The sequence below is a fragment of the Chelmon rostratus genome, chromosome 18 (genome assembly GCF_017976325.1).
Source record: "Chelmon rostratus isolate fCheRos1 chromosome 18, fCheRos1.pri, whole genome shotgun sequence".
Taxonomy (NCBI): Eukaryota; Metazoa; Chordata; class Actinopteri; order Chaetodontiformes; family Chaetodontidae; genus Chelmon; species Chelmon rostratus.
Window position 1 is genome coordinate 18,519,544 of NC_055675.1, and position 23,600 is coordinate 18,543,143.

At 40.3% G+C, this 23,600-nt stretch overlaps 1 protein-coding gene across 1 annotated transcript in view; it reads right to left on the minus strand.

Moving 5' to 3' along the window:
• Window positions 1–23,600, minus strand: part of ryr3 (ryanodine receptor 3) — a 117,878-nt gene that overhangs the window by 4,075 nt on the left and 90,203 nt on the right. Inside the window, exons 66-102 of the mRNA XM_041959396.1 lie at window positions 23,348–23,429; window positions 22,410–22,540; window positions 22,185–22,303; window positions 21,474–21,672; window positions 20,638–20,732; window positions 20,167–20,312; window positions 19,871–19,958; window positions 19,672–19,764; window positions 17,362–17,529; window positions 17,086–17,145; window positions 16,825–16,959; window positions 16,130–16,242; window positions 14,873–14,969; window positions 13,701–13,813; window positions 13,223–13,274; window positions 13,069–13,125; window positions 12,771–12,870; window positions 11,956–12,035; window positions 11,722–11,798; window positions 11,568–11,641; window positions 10,552–10,566; window positions 9,602–9,682; window positions 9,382–9,470; window positions 9,065–9,193; window positions 8,847–8,951; window positions 8,090–8,171; window positions 6,613–7,898; window positions 6,457–6,509; window positions 6,224–6,386; window positions 5,963–6,049; window positions 4,968–5,168; window positions 4,708–4,838; window positions 3,886–3,928; window positions 3,324–3,451; window positions 2,682–2,742; window positions 2,022–2,168; window positions 6–140 (exon numbers count right to left, since the gene is read on the minus strand). Coding sequence (XP_041815330.1) covers window positions 6–140; window positions 2,022–2,168; window positions 2,682–2,742; window positions 3,324–3,451; window positions 3,886–3,928; window positions 4,708–4,838; window positions 4,968–5,168; window positions 5,963–6,049; window positions 6,224–6,386; window positions 6,457–6,509; window positions 6,613–7,898; window positions 8,090–8,171; window positions 8,847–8,951; window positions 9,065–9,193; window positions 9,382–9,470; window positions 9,602–9,682; window positions 10,552–10,566; window positions 11,568–11,641; window positions 11,722–11,798; window positions 11,956–12,035; window positions 12,771–12,870; window positions 13,069–13,125; window positions 13,223–13,274; window positions 13,701–13,813; window positions 14,873–14,969; window positions 16,130–16,242; window positions 16,825–16,959; window positions 17,086–17,145; window positions 17,362–17,529; window positions 19,672–19,764; window positions 19,871–19,958; window positions 20,167–20,312; window positions 20,638–20,732; window positions 21,474–21,672; window positions 22,185–22,303; window positions 22,410–22,540; window positions 23,348–23,429 — 5,015 coding nt within the window. The remainder of the gene's footprint in view (window positions 1–5; window positions 141–2,021; window positions 2,169–2,681; window positions 2,743–3,323; window positions 3,452–3,885; window positions 3,929–4,707; window positions 4,839–4,967; window positions 5,169–5,962; window positions 6,050–6,223; window positions 6,387–6,456; window positions 6,510–6,612; window positions 7,899–8,089; window positions 8,172–8,846; window positions 8,952–9,064; window positions 9,194–9,381; window positions 9,471–9,601; window positions 9,683–10,551; window positions 10,567–11,567; window positions 11,642–11,721; window positions 11,799–11,955; window positions 12,036–12,770; window positions 12,871–13,068; window positions 13,126–13,222; window positions 13,275–13,700; window positions 13,814–14,872; window positions 14,970–16,129; window positions 16,243–16,824; window positions 16,960–17,085; window positions 17,146–17,361; window positions 17,530–19,671; window positions 19,765–19,870; window positions 19,959–20,166; window positions 20,313–20,637; window positions 20,733–21,473; window positions 21,673–22,184; window positions 22,304–22,409; window positions 22,541–23,347; window positions 23,430–23,600) is intronic.

The following is a 23,600-nucleotide window of genomic DNA, read 5'->3' on the forward strand; positions in this document are numbered from 1 at the left end:
CGTACCGTCATCATGTCGTCACACTTCATGTCGGGCTCGTCTTCATCCTCGCTCTTGTTGTAGAACTTCCTGAAGAAGTTGAAGGCCACCACGGTGTAGAGATAGACGACCACGGCCAGCAGACCCACAGTCAGCACGAGCTGCAGGGAGAGACAGTTCATTAACATGGTGCTCGCGTGCACTGAGACATTTTATTTGACCTTCATTTATTTCAATTTGAGCTGAGAGTTGAGGGGGCAGCAGCCTCCTTGGAAGCACAAATGACTGGATCTTTTCTTGTTTAACTGTTGATTTTGTGGAAAATACTTGGAGCTTTTGTTAGAACTGGGTCAACATGTCAAAGCCAATGAGGTGCTTTAATGGAGAAAGTGAAGCACAAAAGAACTGCAGCATTTCAGAGCCTCTCCGGCTGGATTGGGCATTTCAGGGCAACTCCCATCAGTATATAAAGACTTTGGAGACCTTCAGAGAGTCAGGGAATCAAAATTTCAATCAAAGAGCTATTACAGAACTACTTCATGCCCCGTCGATGACCTGCAATTTACTTGTTTTTCTTTAAACACGGAACCTGCCTGTTGCATTCAATGTCACTGGATGTTATTTAACACTATTCATTAGAAAAGTGGATATTATTGAATGTATCTTTTTTCCCACACAACTGAAATGTAAATGTTTATTTCAGTTTGATAAAGCTTGCATTCATACTACTAGAAGTTACCTTGGACTGGCAGAAGCCAAATGTGTGAATTATATAGGCTATTTACATTTAGTTAACTATTTCAACCGTGTATCCCTGCTGTTATCAGTCTATTTCAACTGTTTCCATACTTTGAACCACTTTAATTCTTTATTCATTACTTTTATCTATTTCAGCTCGTATCCATTAATTTCAGTTTTAACCATTTCAACCATGTATTGATCACTTTAAGGTAAGCACTTTAACTGCATATCCATGACAATTTGAGCTATTTATTCATTACCTTTAGTGACCACTTCCAGTCATGGAAAACTGACTGGTCAGACTTGCCAGCTAACTTTTACAAACCCCTTACTATGAAAACATATTAACAGCAACAGTGAGAAGATAATCTGTATTTTTAATTCTAATTTGTCTGATAAACTAGCAAAGATACTAGATACAAGTGATTTAAACTACACTTTACTAAACTGAACCTATTTTTCCCACCTTCAGTCACCTAATCTCCAGGTTTATTTGACAAGATGAGTGACATCGGCCTTGCAACTCTCAAGAGACAAACAAAAATTGCAGTCTACAGCATCAACATGTTTGGTATATGGTGAGAAACAGAAGTAGAGGAGTGGTGGAGTGGGCTGGACTGGTGAACAGGAAGTATCGACTGCACTGGAGCATAATGCTGACAGACTGAATAATAACAGGATAAGAGAACATAGGGGCATAGGGTAGGGACCTTTCCTACCTCAAATACTCTGAGGAAGAATGGAAGAATTCCACGTAAAATAAGTTCCCATGTAAATGCCTCTTGGATGAGTGTCGGAACATCCTCAAGACTAACACAACAGATCCTGCCACCTTTTGATCCATCAATTTAGGTCTCATGATGTTTATTTCCAGATATCCTGTGACCTGGACTGTCAATCCTCATAATCATACTGTTTCCATCCCTTTCTCCACAGGATAATTTCTTGATTTAATTATGTTGGTGTTCAGCATGAATCATGATGATAGTTGTTCTCTCCCTGTTATCTACTGTATCACGGACCACATGTCAATACAGATTAGATTAACTAGTATTTCAGTGTGGGATGAGCGCCTAAAATAACAGTTTAATCAGACAGTAGCACAATATTTCTCCACATTCTTTTGAAGCTGTAATAATTCAAAACCCCATAAACATTTGCCTTAATTTTAAGGCTTTCTAGTTCACACTAGAAGCTCAGAAAAAGGAAAAGCTTCCCTGGCATACAATGTTGAGTGTGGAGTGATTACTGTTGATCTTCTTAGCTGTGCTCTGGCGCCCTCTGCTGGTTGAACTACTTACCTGCTTGCCGTTGTGAGTGACTGAAGACAGGATGGTACGAAGGGTCTTGAAGCCCATGGCGATGTCCAACAGATGGGCAGCAAAGAAGAAGTTGTTGAAGTGTCCAAAAATGGACATGACAGTGTACCAGATTAGATACAGGAAGTTCTGCAGGAAAAGAACGGTGACAAATGATGGTTTTAATGATAATGTTTGTCCTTGAGTATGGACAAATTTTTATTGTGTAGTTTGCTATACTATTGTGACATATGGCATATATTTTACATTTTTATAAGTTGCAAAAGTGTACAGTACACCTAAACGTTGAGCCAATATGCAAACATTTTCTTTAAATTCTTCAAATTAAACAGATTTTCATCTTTGAATTTGTTTTTTTTTTAATGTATTCTATTTTTAATTTCTTTTATGAATTGCAGATTGGTCTCTTAGAGCTGTGTTTCACTAAACCTGTCCTGGGTAATCAGTTGAGGTAAAGGTTAATGTTGCACTCCATTCGCAAAAGAATTGATGCAATTAAAGCTACATCAGAAAAACGATTAAACAGGATACAGAATAATTGTATTAACCAAAACCTGATCACAAATCAAGCCTTTTATAGCTTTACTTCAGCTACAGTGGTGTGAATACAAAGTGCTTTTAGCAAACATTAAATGAACTTACATTGTCAGTCAGAACCACGCCCAGTTTCCAGATGTGGTACTTTGTGTCAATGGAGCTCAACCTGCCGAATAAAGAGGTAATAAAATGCTGAATCACAGTACTGGTGTGGTTGTATAACAGACACGCAAACATTAACAAAAACAGCAATTAGGTAATTAGTTTAGTCTGAATACAGTAGATTTATAGAAAACCAATTTTAAGTATGATACATTTCAGCCATTCCATCCAATTATTGGTAAAATGTGGCGATAATGGATTAGATGGATGTTTTTAAACTGAGGGATTGATTTGTATACCTGAATCCATCCAACAGCATGAATCAAGCCTAATTTAAAACCTTCTACATACAATTTTTTACAATAAAAGTAGCCACTGTCTATTCTCAGTGGTTGTCAATAGGGGTATGGGTCAGCACAAATAAGCCAGTGATTACTTTGGTTTGTGCTAAAATGTCTGGCTTTGGTTTTGAGAGAAAAACACCACAGCCAGCAGAGTCTAAAAACCTTCCCCGTGTGTAAACTCCTAGTATGCAGTCACCCAGTGTAATATAAAACGACTATCACTACTCATGTCTGTATCCATATTGGAGTATATTCGGCCCTTAAGGAGGAGGAAAGAGAAAGCAAAGGGTTGAGTTCTCACCAGGAGAGCAGGGAAGCTTCCCTCTCTACAGTCTCCACTGTGGGGTCAAAGTCCAGAGCGCTCTTATCCAGGCCTAAGAGCTCAGCGATGCGTTCAGCTCCATACAGGTCCCCATATTTGTTGATCACCTACACATACAGAGGGAGGAGAGCGGAGATGTGTGAGAACAAAGTCTATTCTGTCTTAGAGACAATGTAGAAACAGAGAAGAAATATAATGTTTAAGGCAGTGGCTTTTGAAAATACATGCATGTTTCAGGGTCTCCCCACCAAAATCAGACAGAGAAGTTTACAGCTACACTGAATGTCTTTTCTTTTTATTTTACATTTGAAGTGTCTTGATGAAAAAAACAAAACAAAACTGGAACAAAATCAGTTCATATAAAGTGATTTATGGGGTTAGATTATAACATTACAAAGCTTTGAACTAGTTGGTAGAGCCCTATTAATTTTACTATCATGCCACTATGGCCCTTGCAGAACATGTAAATAGCTGAAAACTGGACATGAAAATGTTATATTTTTTGAGTCTAATAAATCAGATACTGACTGTACACACTCACCTTGCGCTTGATAAACTTGTCCCAGTAGTTGCTGGGGTAAGACCTGTAATGGAAAGTAGAATTGGGACTCAGCTCAGTTGCAGTAACACAAATAGTTTGATCGACTCCCCTCCTACTGTACTATACAGCATGTGTCAGCTGGGGATGATCAGGAATTCTTTTGGCCTAATCAACATCAAAGTTTAAATGTGACACGTTTTAAAAACCTTATTCTAATAATAACAAAATAATAATGAATAAATCCACAATGTAAAGACTTCTCATATGATTTAAATTATTCTGATAGCACAGGTATTTGTTTTAAAAATGAGAAGATCCCAGTAAAAACTGGTGCAGTTCATTTAAGCCCCTCATGCTCTGATCGATTAACTTGATTCTATGAAATGTTGGAAAGTATAAACAAAGTCCTACCACAATTTCCCACAGCCCATGTCGATTTTGTCCAAACAACAGTTAAAATACCCAAAAAGGATTCAGTTTATAATATGAGGTGAAGAAAAGCTGCAAGTCGTCACAGTGGAGAATCTGGAACCTCGAATGTTTGCCATTTTAGTGATTTAATTTAAAACGTTTGATCATGTGTCGTTATGAATTAATTTTCTATCAGTCAACTTAATGTTTAACTGACTGAATTATTCCCACTAGTCGCTATTCTAAACTTTCTCATTCTGATCTGATTCAGGTACTTGTCCACCACAGATTGTTATGATCCTAGAGGTACTGGAATAAGCAGGACGAGGCGTTTACAGAGGAGTAAAGAAATCTTTTTTCACAAAGACATGCTGTTAAATGATCCATAAAAATCACTCAGGTGCGACTCACGGGGTATTGATGACGAGTCGATCCCACTGGCCCTTGATGTCATCATCGGACGGCTGCTCAGTCACGTAGAGACCATCAAATTCAAGCTTCCTGGCAATCTCCTTCTCCCTCTTGAACACCACCAAAGGCACCTCGAGGTAAAATATTAAGATGGGTAACTAAGACTGTAACGAACACGATGGTATCATCTGCAAGGAAATTGTTCTCAGCTAGCTGAAGGCAGTGTGTTGAAGCAGTTACAGTATCATGAATATATCTACCTTCAGACAGTAGTACCCGAACAAACAGATGAGTGAGATGACTGTGTGGAATATAGCCAAGAAGCGCAGGGTTGGAAACATGTAGCCGGTGCTCTCCTGCAGGACAAACTCATCCATATCGAAAAGCGTGTCCTCATCATCCTCCTCATCAGTATCCCAGCGGTTTTCATTGTCTATTTCTTCATCAGATTCACCAGTGACCTAAAGTGAGAGTATTAACCACATGTACAAATGAATGTATTTCCACTACACCTGGGATTCTCAAAGTCCACATCCAGACCGAATGGTAAGTCAATCCAGATCCAGACCGTATCAACTGTCAACTGGTGGCATTTTTGTATGGAATGAAGGTTTTCAAAAAGTTGAAAACTTTTTGATAAAATGTGCCAATTTTAGGCACGCTCATGTACAGCCGTTAAGCTATCAAACATTTAAGAAGTTTCGTTTCTTTTGTTGAATTTATAGAGACACAAGTTTGTAATCCTGGTGAGAAACTGATGAAACAATCATGACGTAAAAAGAAGGAGTAAGCTTTGGCTTTGGCTTCAGAAAGTACCTTTCCATTTACTGTTTCTGAGTGGATCTGAGTTGAAACGCCAGGCATTCAAGAAGCTGACAAATTGCATAAAAAGCTGGAAACTAGGCTGGAAACATTGGCTTTCAATAACAACAAAATGTGACATAGTGTAATTGAAACTGAATTAGCAAATCAAACTCAAACTTCTGAGGGCAAAAATGACTGAAACAAACATAAACTTCAAATTTCTATCACTTTCTCTATATGGTTCTGCATTGTTTCAGATTAGAGACCGGCACTCTTTTTTACATCATCCCTCTGTCTCTGAAAAGGTGCAACAGCACCCCCAACTGGAGAATTAGCTCCTAACATTTCAAAAACAGTAGAAGAAGCACATTACTTTGCATTTTCTTTTTAAACTTTCTGGAATTTCTATTCAACTTTGCGGTACATTTGATGGAACCTTGACTTGAGTTACCTTATAGAAGAGAAGAATGAAGTTGATGGCGAAACACACAAACAGAGCCAGGAAACGCAGGTTGTAGAAGTTACGAGCCAGGTAGTTCTGTAAGGAAAATGCTTGATTAGAAGCAAGACCAACTGCTGACTGATTAGTAAATGCATATCCACATTTCAGAAACAATTTACAGAACAAGCAATGAGTGCTGGACTAAACAATACTGCAGAAAAGAAACCATGCAAGTATTTAAAAGAAGACATATGGAGTGTGAGGCCTCACCAGCATCTTGGTCAGATAGACATCCAGAAGAGCAAAGACAGTCGACATGAAGGCAGGCGCCGCCTCTTTAGGCTGACTGGACCTGGTCTTGGGCTTCTCCTCCACCACTGGCTCCTTAGCCTCCTCCTCCTTTGGCTTATCCTCCTTCTCCTGGTTCTCTGTGCTGTATTCAAAACAGTTAATTTTATTTTGTATGAAGATAATTTATTTTCTTCTGACTTAATTTTACTCACTCTGCTTTCTCTGTTTCACTCTCAGGGGTTTCAACAGGCTTGGCAGCAGCTTTCTGCAGGGGGCAGTAATACATTTTCATGAGCTGACAAGCAGATGTCAGCAGAGTTTAAAATCACTAATCACACACATGAAGTTACTGAATTTTGACTGTGAACCTTTTTCTGATCAGAAGAGGAGGTTTCTGCACTCAGCTCAGAGACATCACCCAGGCCTGGCTCCACATGCTTCCCTCCTTCTTTCTTGGGCGTTGTCAGCATTTCCATCAGTATGTCGACCTCTGCTATATCGCCTGCAGGTGTCATGGCTATATCCAAGCTTCCTGAGGACTCTATGGCCTCCACTTTTTCTCCTTCTATCACATCTCCGTGGATACCAAACTGGGTTGGGTCAGGCATGTTTCCAAGGATGTCCGTCACCTTCATGTTCTTGGCTCCTTCAACTAGGCCACCACCAAACATGGAGGACCAGATGACGTGGAAGAAACCAAATATGAGGCCGTAGATTCCCTTAAAGAAGCCGGTGAACAGCATCCAGAAGAAGGAGAAGAAACCTGTAATAATCTCCTTGATGCTCAGCTTCTTGATTTTCTTGAACTGCTTGCGCATGCTTTTCACAGAAAAGATTTGGCGGACATAGGCGATCTTCTGCTTGACTGAGCGGCATGCAGTGGTGAAGGCTGAGGCAGACTCCAGGGCGCCCTCTTCCTCTCCACCCAACTCGCCCAGGATACTGTATCCATCTTCATCTTCCTCCTCCTCAGGTTGTTCGACGGCATCTGGCTCAGAGATCTGCGAGGCCAGCTGCATTTCAAAAATGGTGTCCTCACAAAAATTCACAAACATCTCCATCTTCTCGCTCTCTCCACCCTCGTTGACCACATCAAAGATGAACTGACGCTTGGACTCTTTGACCTGCGGCTTCTCCCACTGCTCGCGGCTCGACTCACTGATCTCAAAGTACACCCTCTCAATCCGCTTTGCGCTGCCCATGATTTCAATACGACCAAGGTACGGCTCGAAGTAGCTAAGCACACTCTCCGCCAGGTCTAAGAAGGTGGTGAGTCTGGAGTCGTGTGGCATGTGCTCAGACAGGTTAGTCAGCAGAACTGCCACGTTGAAGCCAATATCCTTGGCTGGCTCGTGGAATCGCTCTACGAACTCCTTGTAATTGAACATGTCATTCTCATCGGCCTCTGCACACGATAGCAGGAACTCAATCTCAGACTGGCTGTACTGCTTCTGACTCTCCATTGACTTTTGGAACTCCTTCTTTGAAATAATGCCTTTACACTCCGGGTCATACTCTCTGAAGTTGTCAGATGTTGTCAGGTCCTTCAGTTTGAGGAACATATCGAAGAACTTGAGGATCATCTCTACATTGTTAGAAGACTCCACCAGGGTGTCAACCATCTGCTTTCCAATTGTTCCATTCACCACATTACCTATGAATGGAACACAAGCTTTTAAGTAATTATACAGACAATATATTATGTACTACACGACTTGTAAATAATAAAAATTAAATAATAAAAAAAACAGACATGCACTAGAACTGTGTCGACATGCTTGTGTTACAGATTTGAGATGTCTTCTGTCATTTCTTTGACATTGATTGACAGCCTCAGGCTCTTACCCTCTAGCAGAGACAACAACATGACAACCATGTCCTTCTGTAAATCCATCAGCTCCTTCAACAGTTCAATCTGACTGGCATCCTACAAGGAGATCAGAGTCTTTCGGTAAAAACTTTGTACTGGAGGAGCAAGAACACAAAGTTATTTAGACTCCACACATGCTGTTCATGCCTTAACTACAAGATCACCATTAAACAGAGGTTTATTGAAAGTTTTGAAAGATTTATCAAATTACCAACCTATTCAGAATCAGGTTTTATGGGTCATAATGCTTTAACACAGTGGTTCTCAACCTGCCGTGTATGACCCGGAAAGGAGTACCAAAATGCATTTTGGGGTGACAAGATGATTTAATGAAAAGAAAAAGAGTACTCTACAGAGTAAATCTGTTTCTTTTCTCTTCTATTTCCATGTGAAATACTGAAAACTTGTAATGCGGGGTCACAAGTAGGCTTTGTCTTATTTTAAGGGGTCACAAGCCAAAAAAGGTTGGGAACCCTTGCTTTAAGACACATATAATATGGAAGTCTACAGAGACAAATGATAAAAGTCATAGTGAATTCATATATGCTATGCTGAATTATGGTTTTCAAATGATAAATATAAGTGATGAAGACTCCTTATTTCAACATACACTGTGTTGCAGTATCTGTGGGTTGATAATTAATGAACTGGGGGACATGACATTTGCTTGTTTTAGTTGGATCCTCTCAAGCTGAGCTCCTTTTTATTGTATAATTACAAGGTGTATTATACCTGAGACAGCTTCATTTGCATGTTGGCAAATACATGCAGGAAACCCACAACTGCATCCCACAGTCTGCTGTGAGCTAAACTCTGCTGGTTCCCAATACACGGGCCCTGTAGGAAAAAGATGATGGGAAAGGGGGGGGGCATCATGAATTGTCTGATGAAAGTTATTTAAGTGCTTAAATTACAGTTTAATAGTGTTGATTGAGGGACTAGCTTGTTACCTGAATATACTCAGTCAGTGAGTTGAATATCTGCTTGGCAACAGATAACGCTTTGGAGAAGTTGACTTTTCCAGTCTCATCAATGACATCTTTGCCAGAGTAGTACCAGTAGAAGTCACTGATAGATTCCTAAAAGGCAGGATCACATTAGTATGCTCAAATTAGTGAAGTGAATATTTGTGCTAAAGTTGAAGAAATTACTCAAAAAATACTCGAAAACATAATCCTGCCACGGCTGTCACTGGCACAGAGGCGCAACATGGAAGATGGCAGAGTGTGTGTGCATTATTGTGGCTTTATATTTGTGCTTTACACACCTGAAGACGGAGCAGATAGTCCACAGTGCTGATAATGATGTTGACTGTGGTCGTGTTTCCAGTCTGGGTTCTCAGGAAGTTCTGGAAATCTGATAAAAGGAAATATTTCCTCATCCTTATTATCATACATGTTCTTTCCTCCTCTTTTGGATCACTGCAAAGACAACTTGAACAACAATGCTCCAGTTATTGATGAAAACACCCAAAAGTACGACCTCACCTCCATTGTGGCCCTCGCACAGAAGTTGCAAAAACCGGAAGAGATCTTTAGTAAACTCATCGTTCTGTAGCACTTTGGAGCCTTAGAAGAAAAGACATGTTGGTGACTACAACTGTGACCCTGCAGAAAGTAATGCAAGTCTTTATTTTTTTCATCATACAGAGATATAATAATACGTGAAACTCCCCTCAGAAGCAATTAATATGGGGCAAGCAGGACAAGTTTCATGTTCAAAACATTTTTGAAGTCCAGGGCCTTTAGATTGCAAGTTCAAAACTGAATCCAAAGTGCTTTTTGTAAAAATGCTCTTACATTAAACAACAGTGAAACACTAGGACATTTCCATAAGCTGGAGGAAGCCTGATAACTTTCACATGCAGGCCGGGAATGGGCCTGATGAAGGTTGTCATTTCAGAAAAAAAGCAGCGGACAGACATGGTTACATAATTCACTTAAAAAAATCAACCAGATTTTCCAGTCGACAGAGCTGAACAAAATGAGCAGAGGTACATTTCTGTGAGCAGATAAAACCATGTGAAAGTTAGACATCTGTATGGAAACCAGCTTTGTGAAATAGGCCCCAAGTCCAAAGCAAGACAAAGCTTTGCTTAGGCTGTGGAAGAGTCCACAAACCTTCAGTCAAACCCTTGGGAGGTGGCACTGATAGCCTTAGAACAACAGTTTGGAGCATCAGTAATAGGATTTGCATTAGTACATGTTAACATGAAGGGAATGGGAACAAATAACACACAAAAGGACAGGCAATGGATTCTGAAGATCCACTTTCGGCGAACACTCTAACAGTCTGCATGCACAGTGTGTCCCTACAGACATCTGAGGGAGGGAGAGGCTGGGTACCAAATAAAGCAGGGATTATGGACCACAGATATGGAGGAGACATTCAGGGTGGAAGCATAGCCATATCAGGATGATCTAAATTTGCTATTTACCCCGCTGAGTGTGGACTGCCATCGATGGGTTTTTTAAATGACAGGAAGGAGACAAACAGTACACGAAGACATAAGCAAAAAGAGAGGACATTGAGTTACAATACGGAGAGATATGAATATATCGGCTACGAGTGAAAAATAAAGTCATGCAGTTAAAAAGAATAGTTTTAGACGGGGGAAATCATAGGCCTGGGTTGTGTCTAAGCTGCATCTAACGAGATGAGTATTAAATAAGAAATCAGTCATGGTGAAAAATTCATAAGAGTTACGGAGACACGGGTAGTAACAGTGAATTGTTAAACACAGAACTCAGTGGAAATGTTTAGCAGAGGACTGAATGATGAAAAGACGGACATAGTTTGATGTGGAAAGCGTCAAGTGAAGAGTGTTTGTGTTTTTCGTTGGGGAGAGAGAGACGGAGGTTTTAATGCTGGACCATGTCCTCTGAGACAAGATTTGTACTGTCAACAGCCCCTCACAGACCACTACTCTGAAACAGATGACAAGATACAAACCTACGTACCTCAATGTCACAAAGGTTAGCAGAAAGTGGTTTGTACTTATACTAAATCTTGTGCTACATATTAACAGTCCCATAAAGTCAAACCTGATTTTCTTTATTGCAAAAGAAGACATTAAAGACAACACACTGACGACTTCAGTGACTTTCAGACTGTAGCGCAAGCAGCAAACTAAAAATGTAATCAAAATTCACATTGATAGCAATGTAATTTTGATCGTTTCATCTACAAGGGCCATACAGCAACTATTAATTAGAACTACGATTTAATAACAACTTGAATGGACACTGAGGTTATAAAGTTGTCATGGTTCAGCATTAGCTTAGTGAAGGGAAAAGGATCTTTTGTTGTTTTGTAATCAACAGGTGCTTCAACAGCAGGGATCTACTGAACTTCAAGAGAAAACTGAGGCAAAATGTACTGCTTGAAAGACTAAGGAAGGGAAATCGGGTAGAATATCAAATAGTCCATCTAAGAAGACATCTCGTCACTTACTTGAACCTTCCTCTGTCACCATGCCAAGTCCTTCTGCTTTGTTCTGCCTCTCAAATGCATTCAAGTCCAAAACGCTGGGGAAAGAAACTCAGAAGTCAAATACAAGACGTCTGCACAGAAGTTCAGGTTTGTGGTAACGATAATTTAAAAGTACCTGCAAGACTGCATCAGTCCTGAGAGACTCTTGAAAAAGCCTGCATCTCTTTTCTCTTTCAGGTAATCAAGCATTTTCTGAGATAAGAGAGAAGAAGCGCATCAAACATCTTACTGTCAAATCTACTGCAGCCTCTGAGCTTGCTGTATGGATATACGTTGATGGATGCACAGAAGAATAATAAGATTAGGTGAATGAAAACAAATGTTGAATATCTGATCTGTGTAATCCGACCTGCTGAACTTGCACGTTGCCTCCGTTCAGGATGGAGATTCCCAGTTTGAGGGTGCAGGTCACCATGGGGCCCAGACGACCTGATGAAAAAACTATTATGTAAGCTAAAACGAGGACAGAAGAGGGTTCGACTGATAATAAAGGCTAAATCCCTGGAGCAGATCAGAAGGTTCTGTTTTGTGTCATTAGACCATTCTTCTGCAAAAAAGTTACAATTATTTAATGTTTGCCCCTGAATTTTATTCCTGTCAATAATGAAAAGCCTCTTTAAAAAACTCCAAAGGAAAGAAAGGAAATTCTTTCGCGTTGACGGGTATTTAAGGCAGCGGCATCCATCAGATCTTATCAGCAGGAGGGACTTCTCATACAATAAGGCCATAAAACAACAACAAATATTCAAATAGCAAAGTGGGTTTAAAATGTACAACTTCAATTCAAAGAAAATTTGGGATGCTGTGTATAACAAAACGGAATGTGATAACTTGCTAACCCTTTTTGACGTATCCTTTTATTCAACTAAAAACAGTACGAAGACAATATTTTTAATGTCTTACCTCAACAACTTGATTAAGTTTGTAAATATCTGAATTTGATTCATGCATTTGACTCATTTCAAACAAGTTGGGAGAGGGGCAACAAAACACTGGGAAAGTTGTGGAATTACGAGCATCCCATCTTTTTTGGAATCTGGGTTTTAGCTGTGCTTAAACTGTAAAATAAAAGGCCACAGCAGAAAAGTTCATCCATCATTTCCTTTAAACTGGCTTCCAAATTTCGAGCTGGGAAGCGATCAGATCAGATCAGTTAATCATTACCTTTACTGGCGCTGATCATCTGCAGCACCATCTCAGCGGCCCCACGGGCATGCAGCCTCGCCTGCTGATACAGGATCTTCTGCTTTTCCATCTCTTTTTCCTGAGAAGCCGCACACAAATCCAAACACACACAGAGACAGACACACACACACAAACAGAGCAGTCATCATCAACTTACATTTTATTGTACCCATTCTGAGGTCTTTGCAGGTAACAGGTATCAAAAATCTTGATAGACAAAATGAACACTATTTTAGCAGTCTTTGTTAAGAGGATCTCTGCCTGAATGAGAGCGTACCTCAAAAGTCTTTTCTTTCCCTTCCTCCTCTTCTTCCTCCTCATCCTCTGCACAGCTCTGAACACACAATGGACAACATTCAAGGCTCACAGCTCATGTTATTAACACAAGTTTAATACAGATTAATACATAAAAAGAACTTAAAGGTCAGTACCTTTGCCATCATGTCTGCATATGCAATATACAAAGGATCTTCTTCCAAATGACTAAAAAAGAGTGAGGTCAAATCAGTGTATCATTGTGTGAACAAGTCAACAAGTTATCAAAATATATTCTAGATGTAACAAGAGCACATGCAATTCTCCTTGTGAAACATAATCGCAATACCAGATCCTCATTGAATAAATCTCCACTAAACAATTTCATGTCAACACCTGTACTGGAAATCACTGATATGTCAGATACCTGATACAAGAAATTAATGAGGAAATTATTTTTATTATTATTAAAAAGCTAAACTTAGCTTATTTATTATTAAAAAGCTAAACGTAGAACACTTAAACAAACCAAAAATATTAAACATCTTCTCTCCTAACTTTGCCAGGCAAACAAACATAAAAAATGAAAGTATTTCAAATGTATGCTCAATGTACCATAGACTCACACTCATGTTCGGCATTTAAATCTCTCACCTTCTCTCTGTCAGAGCATTGTGGCTGAAGTGAAGAATAAGTTGGTGGAGAGGGTCTGGCTGTACCTCAGCCACCTCCTCTTCCTCCTCCTCCACAATTTTCATTGGGGTTTTCTGCAGGAGTCACAGGTGTGAACAGTTAGCTCAGCCCAAGTCTCATCTCAACATCCCTCTCATGAAACATCATCCCATTTATTTTTTTTCATCTCCACGAAGTCACTGGCAATTCTGCCCATCCACACATTTGTCAAAAACACAGAAATGAGTCAGTAACATTCAACTAGCACTGGCATGCAGATGAGTTTTTGTCATGTCCCGGTGATCCGTGGAAAGGACAGGACGAGGAAAGTTAAGAGTGGATGATGAACAGCGCAGGAACCAGCTCTCAAATACATGCATGTTACAGCAAACAGATGCAAGCAGTAAGCTATTTGGTGGTATGGTTTTGAACATGAATGATCCTGACGGTACAGATCCTGACAAAGAGCTGCTATCACAACTACACAAATCTCCAAGAGTCCAAAGTAGTCTGACAGATTTATAGACTAAAACTGACCATGAAAATAATCTTCCCCAACCAGAACAGTGAATAATCTGATTTTTAAGCAACTGTGTCTAAGGCTGTACTTTAATCTTAATCAATGGCACACTTTTAGCGTCTGGATGAATTAGCTGCACAACTGCATACACAGATCTAATATGAAAGGTGATCGTCACATGACTACGCGAGCATGCCACTGACGTCACGGCCACAGAACGCACTGTAACGTCACCTTCACACTCACACTACAGACTTACAGAGTACAGCGAAAAGACAACTGATGGGGTTGGATCCAGATCTGACAGCCAAACAGCTAGTGACTCCTAGTGAAAGGCCCTCCTTACCACTGCTGTCAGAAAGGCATAGCCTGCTTTTCTAGAGCTGTGAGCGCCGGAGCTGGCCCTGTGTCTCCTGAGTTGGTCATGCAGCCTCTGACCCTTGACGGATCTCTGTTTGAAGGGTTTTGCACGCCTAGAGCGGGGGCCCCTGGCTGCTTTGGGCGAGGTCCCCACCCGGGCACGCTCCCAAGGCTCGACGGGCACGGAGCTAAAGAAGCATTCGGCAGACAGGACTGGCAGAGGGGTGCCAACGCAGGGCACGTGGGGCAAGGGCAAGGCGAGCCCAGTACTTACTGCCAGATCCTGAACTAGCTTCTCCTCAAAGGAGTACTCCTCTGCCTCTATCCAAAGTCTCTGATAGGCCGGGATGAAGAAGTTGATAGCGCGATGCCTGGGGAGGGGGGAGGTGAGGGGAGGTGGGGAGGAATGGAGGGGAGTGGGGAGGGAGGTACAGTGGCATTAGGGCGGGTTCTGGTGAGTTTTTGGAGGAAACAGGACGGAGAGATGATGGGGGAGGAAGGGGTTACAGGAAGTGCATTTCAGGCAGGGTGGTGATTGGTCAATGTGGGACCCACTGGCTCTTCTGACTGGTCACGTTTGGTCTCTAAAATAGCTGCAGTTACTTCCATCAGGTTATAAATTCATTAGAGGAGCATGCACACTTTAGGGGAGATATGCAGTTTTCCAACAAATCGGTGGATCTACAACTTCTTTTCTTGAAATTATTAGATTTAACAAAGATGCACAGATGTGTTGTAAAACTGCACAACCTGTGGCAAAATGTCAGATGAAAAACACATCTTTAAATCATCATAAGAGCAGGAAGCAAAATAACATGAAACAGCTTTTATCCTGTTCTATATTACTGTGACAAAGCATAATTTTGTAAACCTGATAGCTAACTCAAGAAAGTCAAAATTATATTCAATAGATTTCTTTCTTTTTGTCTTTCTTCTTCTTTCCTTTCTTCATTCCTTCCTTCAGGGTACACCTGAAATGAGACAAAGGCCTGCAGCTTGCTGTAGTGTTTCCACTTTCCAAATAAGTTTGTTTCAGGCAATTCTTGGGCTCATTGTAGCTGACCAATCAGAATCAACAGTGCAGAAACAATTGGTTGCTAGGCAGAGCTCAGTCCACAGCCTGGTGGATGAAGGGGGGGTTGAACAGATGAAGCATTCGCCCCGTAGTTTCACTTTACCGTCAGCAGAGAGAACAGGCGGTCAAAGCTGGAGGCTTTGAATGCCCTTTCCAGCCAAACCTCCCGATAGCCATTCAGGAAGTAATTATTATTTTTGTATCTGAGGGAGGATGAGGTAGTGTTATGCAAGAAAACAACACAGAGGAGAGAATGTCATTAGGGAGGTGAAGAGGGATTTACATGGCACACAATCAAGGAAAAAAATGCCCCACCCCCCATGACTACTTGGTGATAGCTTGTTACGTATGGTTAGGTTGAGAAAACAGCTTTTTTTTTTTTTTTATTAAATGATGTCAATACTTAATTACTGACATTGTAAATCAGTTCAAGTGTGAAAGGTGGAAGAGACTCACCTGGGTAGATTGTAGAGTGGAGCCATGCGGAAACAAGCCACAACAGCACGCTTACGCTGTTTGGACAGGAGCTTATGCCACACACACTTCTTATTTCTCAGAGGCTGCTCCACCTGAGAGACGAGGAAATGACATACGCAAAGTGGAAATCAGCTGTGTTACAGTAAAGATGCTGTGTGTAGCATTTCATTCACATAAGAGAAATCTGGACTGTGACATTAGCATATTTGATTATGGTGTTATCACTGCAATGGTTACCAATTAATCTTGCTACTTTTTTGGTTGTTTAGTTTAGAAAATTTCAAATTAAGTTAATCACAACTGTCCAAAGCTGACTCTTCAAACTGTTCTGTCCGACAAAGAGTCTCAGAACCAAAAATATTCAATTTAAAATGGAAAAACAGCAAATCATTTGAGAATATTTTTTTTTAAATATCTTCTGTTGATTGTTTGATGGATTGACAGGTGCTTCACCACTTGAAGGTACTGCTCTGTCACATATCATAGGCAACTCCCATATAAGACTGCATTTTGTGTCCTAGTTGCTTTGCTAACAGGGTATCACCTAGGTAGATTTATCCGTGATCTACTTTTATGTCTTAAGAGCAATAACATAGTGTACATGATTATTTTTTATATCCTGTGATGTATTGTTGACACATGGGTATAAATAAGGGTAAAAACTGTGTTTTTACCTGCTCCAGGTGGAAGACTGCAGCAGAGATGCTCTGCACTCGGTCCACTGTGTGTTCAGGATCTGCAGGTTCCTCGCTCTTCACCACCACGTCCTTGTACAGGTTCAGCTGCCACTGGACCGCTGGGTCATCAGACTACAACACAGTAAACAATCAAATCAATAAACAAACAGCAACATCATACTCAACAGTAGTAAAACCTCAATATTACTGATACTGCTCTTGCTGCTAGAATTCTAATCATACAGAACAATATCTTACCTTGTCCTGGAGATGGAGATTCTGACGCAAGTGCTCCTTCACCTCATCATCTGTGTCTTTCTACGAAGGGAAAAATTGTAATGTAATGCTAATACACTGTTGATATACATCAAAAGTAATTAATCTGAGTGCTTATAAAAAGCCTTCACAATGGACTACAAAGAAGAGAAAGAGTGCATGTTGGCCCTCCTGTTAGACAAGTCGACCCCAATAAAAGTATTTAGTTTGTTAGTATCTCTTAAAATCATGTACTAGATCCTGTTTTAGTCAGCTTACCAGATTGTAGCGTATCTTGGCAAGGGAGATGAGCTCCTGGTCTCCTGGGGTGCACATGTTGAGGCCGATGGGTAGCATCTTCTTCAGGGCAGCTACAATCAGAGAGGTCTGGATGGAGTAGTACTCGCCTCGACGGCGCTTGTGTTTCCTCTCCTGGTCCCCCCCTGACTACACAGAGAAATGAGACGGGCTTACTCTATGATCACGAGACGAACTCTATGAAAGCTTTAGGTACTCTAAACCTGTAGATGCTTTTAAACAAAATCTTTTTAACACAGTAAGTGTTTTTTTAAAACAATTATTTTGTCTTGCCCTATCTTGTATTTCTGCTTTAACTTGGTCCTACTGTATTTTAGGGCCATTTCACAGCTGGATGTCCTGACCAAGGTTCAGGTTTTTGTTACATTGTTTACCTTTGATCTGGTTAGTTTTGGTTTCACATTGCAATTATGTGAACCTCTCCATGAATAACTGAAAAGTGTCTGAGTTTTTGCAAGTTTTTCCAACTGGCTCTTAATGAAATCATCAACATCAAACGTTTGGTTTCCTCCTCTCCCCATGTGTTAGCATGGTTCATTCTGTTTGGCTGTGTGTTTATCCTTTACACAGTTCTGACGAAAGCCTGCCAGAGCTTCCTGTAATCGGACCAAAAGCCCAAACAATTTCAAAAAATTTAATTTAAACTGAACCATGGCTAGAAATTGATCTAGACTGAGACCACCATTTTTGTTGGGTCAGGGTCCGGCTGTGTGGTCTGTAACTTGGTATGTTTTCCACTTTCTATTCTGCAACTTATGAGAATTTACCCTTTTCTTAACAAACTTAAATATTTCAAATTTAGCACTCAAATCAAATTAAACCACCAAATCCAGAGGTCCAATTTCTAGTGAATATAGCTGTCAGGGCCAAAAAGTCAAAAAGTGTGTTTCACCTTCAAACCACTGATTAAGAGGAGACACAGGAACCAAAGTGTTTCAACATAAATCAGTTAAAAAGCACAGTCGTCTGCCATCAAAAACTGAAGGGCTTTACTCCACTTTGAGCAATCGTGTCAGAAAAAAACCAAAGAGTGCGAATAAATAAACTGCCTGGCTCTGCCAAAACAAATAAACAACAAAGTCTCACAGCGACAGGGAGTTGAGCTGCACTGACAACATCCAGATATACGACTTGACATTACTACCACAAATATCCCCATGACAAGGTGTATGTCGTAAACCCTCAGTGAAGAGGTGAATTTAAGAACTCATACAGTTGATTTGTAGAACGTCTCACATCTACATATTCAGTGTGTTCAGCACATGTCAGGCGATCTGTTAAAGACACAGGGAAAGTGCTTATAAGGACTTTTCCTTTCATCAGCAAAGAAATACAGTCGCAAGAACTCGAGCAGTGGGGATTCCCATCAGGAAAAGTAGTCAGGCTGTGCTTTACCAAAGTGCTGACATACAGTAGAGTGAAGGGGAGAGCCGGAGATAAGTCCAAATTAAACCCAGAGAGAACTAAGATGTACTTGCTCCATCTCCTGGGTTCGCTACAACAGGACAGATGTCTGACAGAATGAAGAGGTCCATTTCCAAAGAAAAAGAGTCATTCTTGGAAGGCCTGAGAGTCACCTTTACAAAACTAAATGTTATCTACAATAACATTCTAATCTAAAGGGCCTCAAATAATGAGTTTTACTATCTGATAATCCTTGAGGATTTCTTGGCTGGGTAATGAAGTTTCACGTTTACAGAGCTCAACTTTTGATCCATATGAAGTTTAAGCAGACAGGAGATTTGTCATTGCAATCCACCGATGTGTCAGTCATTCTCTCAACACTTCTGGACTACCCTGACATTTGTGCTACTCAGCTTCAAGGCTACTCATTCCCAGTGAAGACGTAAATATTTAAAATGTCACAAATATAAAGTTTAATTAAAAAAAAAGGCTCTGTAATTTTCTTAAGCAGCACTGTAGCAAATATTATCAAAACAGGAGTGAATAGAGACTTTTTTCTAGTTAGTATTTACAGCAGCAGGACCATTTATGTCAGACTGACTCAAAATTAACTATTTTGCCCATGTTCCATAAAATGAAAAACCATGTTACCCAGTGCAGCAGTTTGTGTCATTGATACTTGTTAATAGGATCGCTTCATTGTTGGTTCTGGCCTTTTCATTGCTTTTGCTGACATTAAGAAAAATATGGAAAATCACCAGATTTATCCTTTAATGTACTTAATTCAGCTAAAAGTGACATCAGCAATATCTATAATTTTGCAATTTTGTTTTCCCCCTCACCATATTTTATATCCATTATATTTACCTTGGACATCTTTGTCTTGCCCTCTCCCGTCAGGAAGCCCAAATTGTTGATCTCATTCTGAACCACAAAGTTTTGCTCCTCACGCTTAAAGTTCTGGGTTCAGAGGACAAAGAAAAAAGATTAATCAACCTCAACACCAGCATTCTGGTATCAAAAGTCATTACTGTAATAGGACTGCTAGATTAAATGAGAGACTTACATGAGATTTGCACCAGAGGATGAAGATCTCGGCCACCATCCTGAAGAGCTCAGTGGAGTCTGCATCCGGCTCCTTCAGCCACCTGGACCTGGAATGGCCAACAACATCAACCAAGGACATTTTCTACAGAATTACATGAAGTTGTGTTACATTTGTGCATTTTGTAAATGTGTGCATTTTATTATAAATTAATAAATCAGAAATATTGGTGGTATAATGAACAAACAAATGTTTACAAATCAAAAAGCCCCAAAACTCTTTATATTAAAACTAATCTTCCTTTGCCAATATTGTACCTGTTGTTGTCCACATATCGGATGAGCATTGGGTAGAAGGCGTAAAGATCTCTGCAGAGAACAGCAAACTCATCCAGGATAAGCAGCTCGGCCTCCTGGTTGTCACCTTTACTGTCGGCCTTCAGCAGCTCCTCTTCAGCCACAACCTACGTTTGCAGCACATCAACAACTCATCCCCGGCAATCAGTTCATTAGTATAAATGTTCTCACACACAAGCCCTTCCAACTCAACGGTAATAATCTCCTCCTTGTGTCCTCTCTCAGTATAACAGACGTATTTTTACTCCCTGGGGGTGATGTGAATGAGCATAATGTTCCTGCACTAGCTCCCCTGACTTCTGACAGCTCCATATACACACTACAGGTTCAGCAGCTTATGGTGGAGTCAGCAAAAAATCTACTTAGGTACCACTGAGCAGTGCATACAATGTGCTGCTGTAACACCATGAACAGAATATTTTAAGCTCTCACCTTCACTGTCTTCTTCTTCAGTTTGTCCAGTGTGGGCAGGAAGTGGGTTCTCAGCAGGTCTGCTCCAGCCTTGCAGATGATTGGCTGAGAGTAGACTGGAGACAGAGACAACAGAAAATATATTCTGGACATGTGCCACTGAAAAACTGATGCTGTCAAGAATAAGACAGGTTTCTGGAAGGATTTGCGCTTCAAGTTTTGAGAACACAGAGATCCAAATAATTCCTCTGTCCCTGGAGATTACTGGCTCTGTGGTCAACTGTCACAACTGCCAAACTATATTTAGCACTTAGTTTTAGCCAGTTGTTAAATTAGATCAGCAATTTTGTTTTTTACGTTCGTCACCCAAAATACAGTGGCACCAAAACATGATATATTAATCAAAGAATAGTTAAATATACAGTGTGATTTTTTCCCTTGTCTAATTTCCTTGTTTGCAAGTGTGTTAGAAGTACGAGATTCAAAAAAAATAAATGTTATTGTATTTCATGAATATGTATGAAATATTATGCTCCCAAATGGGCATTTAAAACAACTTTTACTGTTTGAGTTTATATTACTCTGCTTAAGTTTGACTGTAAATTTGACTCTGTCCTTTTTTTTCAAAAGAGAAGAAGGATGAGTGGGGTACTTTTTACCTCTGTTGAGAAAAAGAGGCAAAACTCACCATTTAATGAAATGTATGAATAAAACTCTGAAGCAATTAATTTGGAATATTCTCTGATATTTCCTCACAACCACAAAGAACTTTTCAAGTCTGGAAAAAACACAATCTGAGCAGCAGGAAACTGTTTTTAAATCAGGTTTATTCTTTCTCTGACAGCCTTGAGACTTACCTGCAATCCTCTTCATCCAGGGAGCGTCATCGATGCCCAGGTTGTTGTTGAGGATCTTGAGGATGTTTCCCAGGATGATGCTGAGGTGTTCAGAGGTCACCATAGTGCAGCACTGGGCACCTGGAGGCGAGTTCTCCGGACCTTTCTCCCACCAGTAGGACAGATAGTTACACAGCATGGGGAGGATCACCTCAATGACCTGCAGGAGACAGGACGAAGGTAAAATGTCTGGTTCGCTGAAGGTATGATGACAGGAGAAACCACCAGAAACAGATCGATGTATTATGTTCTGTATTTTTCTTGATTGTGCAACACAAACTGATAATGTCTAGCAACAGCCTGACGAAATTTAGGTTGCTGTCTTGAACATCAGAGGGTTATCTAGGTTCCTAAATAATTTAGCATGTTTTTTTAACATCAAACTAGTAATAAATGAAGTAAATAAAGCATTCATTAAAGGGGTACGCCAGCAAATTAATATTGCACTTGCATAAGTTGGCCAACTCACAAGAGACATATCTAAAAAAAAAAAAAAAAAAAAAAAAAAAAAAAGTAAGGTCAAAATTGATAGAGATGTCCTGACTTTTAGTCCCTCATCTAAACACCCGAGATGCAACTCAATAGCATACAAGTAGTGATGTTGGTCTGGGATTAAAAGCTTCAGAAATGCAGCTTTTGTATGCATTCAAATATCTCATCTGCCCTTCAGACCTGCGGCATGTCACTGTAGCGAGCACCAGACTCTGAGACGTCGTTGACATCTTTCAGCAGTCTGTCGAGACGAGGCATCTCTGGACACATCTCCTCCACTGTGTCGGGCATACTGAGGACTAGAAAAGCAAAACACAAAGACAACATTTCAAACAATCTGAATTTCTTAGAAAATGATGTAATAAGCAATGTCAAAATTAAAAAGAGGATCAGCTGCACACTCACTGGCTCTCTCTCGGGGGGTCTTGGTGTTGAAGACAGACAGCGGGTTGTGGGCGTTTAGGTCAGGCTCCAGGAACGCCACAGGCATAGCACCCACCAGGGTCGCCAGGCTCTCCCCCAGTGCTGGAAGATGCCTGCAGATCAAAATGTACATTCATACACCATAAGAAAAAGTCAGCAAGCCAAAAATAAATTGTTGCTACACACAACATGGCTTCAAACACTCTGTTGGTCTGTTTGGGAAGAGTCAATACACGGAGCCTTCACAGAACACCACACAGTATCAGGATTAATTCCAGACCAGGCAGCTCAGGAAAGGTTGTGGTCAAACTTTTTAACTGGATAGTTTACAGCTTGAATCAGGTCAAGGTGGGAAATTGTCTTCTCCACAACAGTTTTAGGAGGTTTTATTGGCGTGTAAAAGCCAGTCAGGGAATAATGCCACAGAATTGTGGTTTTAATGAAGGACATTTCACAGCACAGACTGTTTCCGCTGTGTCCTCTCCCCCTGGGCTATTTAATCTTAACCCTTTTAAAAGATTTCATAAAATATGATCACTATCCTGTCTGGCCAAAGTCCAAACATCTGTCTTTTGTACATTTTGTGACACATAATGCATCACAGAAAGTGTAGCAAACGTGTCATAATAGATTTTTTTTTTTTAATCACAGTACATGAGGTACCATAAATCATTCCACAAGTCACGCAATTTGTCATTAACAGAGTTAATCAAAAAGCCATATCGTAACTAACAGTGACAAGGATAATGTAGTTTATGAATTACTATTTCACAGCTCCTTGATACCAATTCTCAAAATCCTACAAATAATAGCAAGCATTTGGAAAGGATCCTAAAACTTAATGATCAAATATACGTGTCTGCTCATGTGTAGAACCAAAAGCCGTTTTACATCCTGCAACATGGTTTAAGAAATGTTACCTCTCCACAAAGACGTTCTTTCCCGTTCCCAGAGAGTAGAAACAGGTCAAGATTCGGTAGCAGGACAGCTGCACGTCATCCACTGCAGCAAACAAAAAAATTTATGAAGCACACATCTATGTCTAATCAACAGCAACCTTGTACTCATGTACAAACTTAAAGAGGACAGGAGGAGAAAGAAATTAAACATGAATTAATATTATTTAAAATGGCAGGAATGACTCTACTGTGTATGTGTAGGAAATGTGTATAT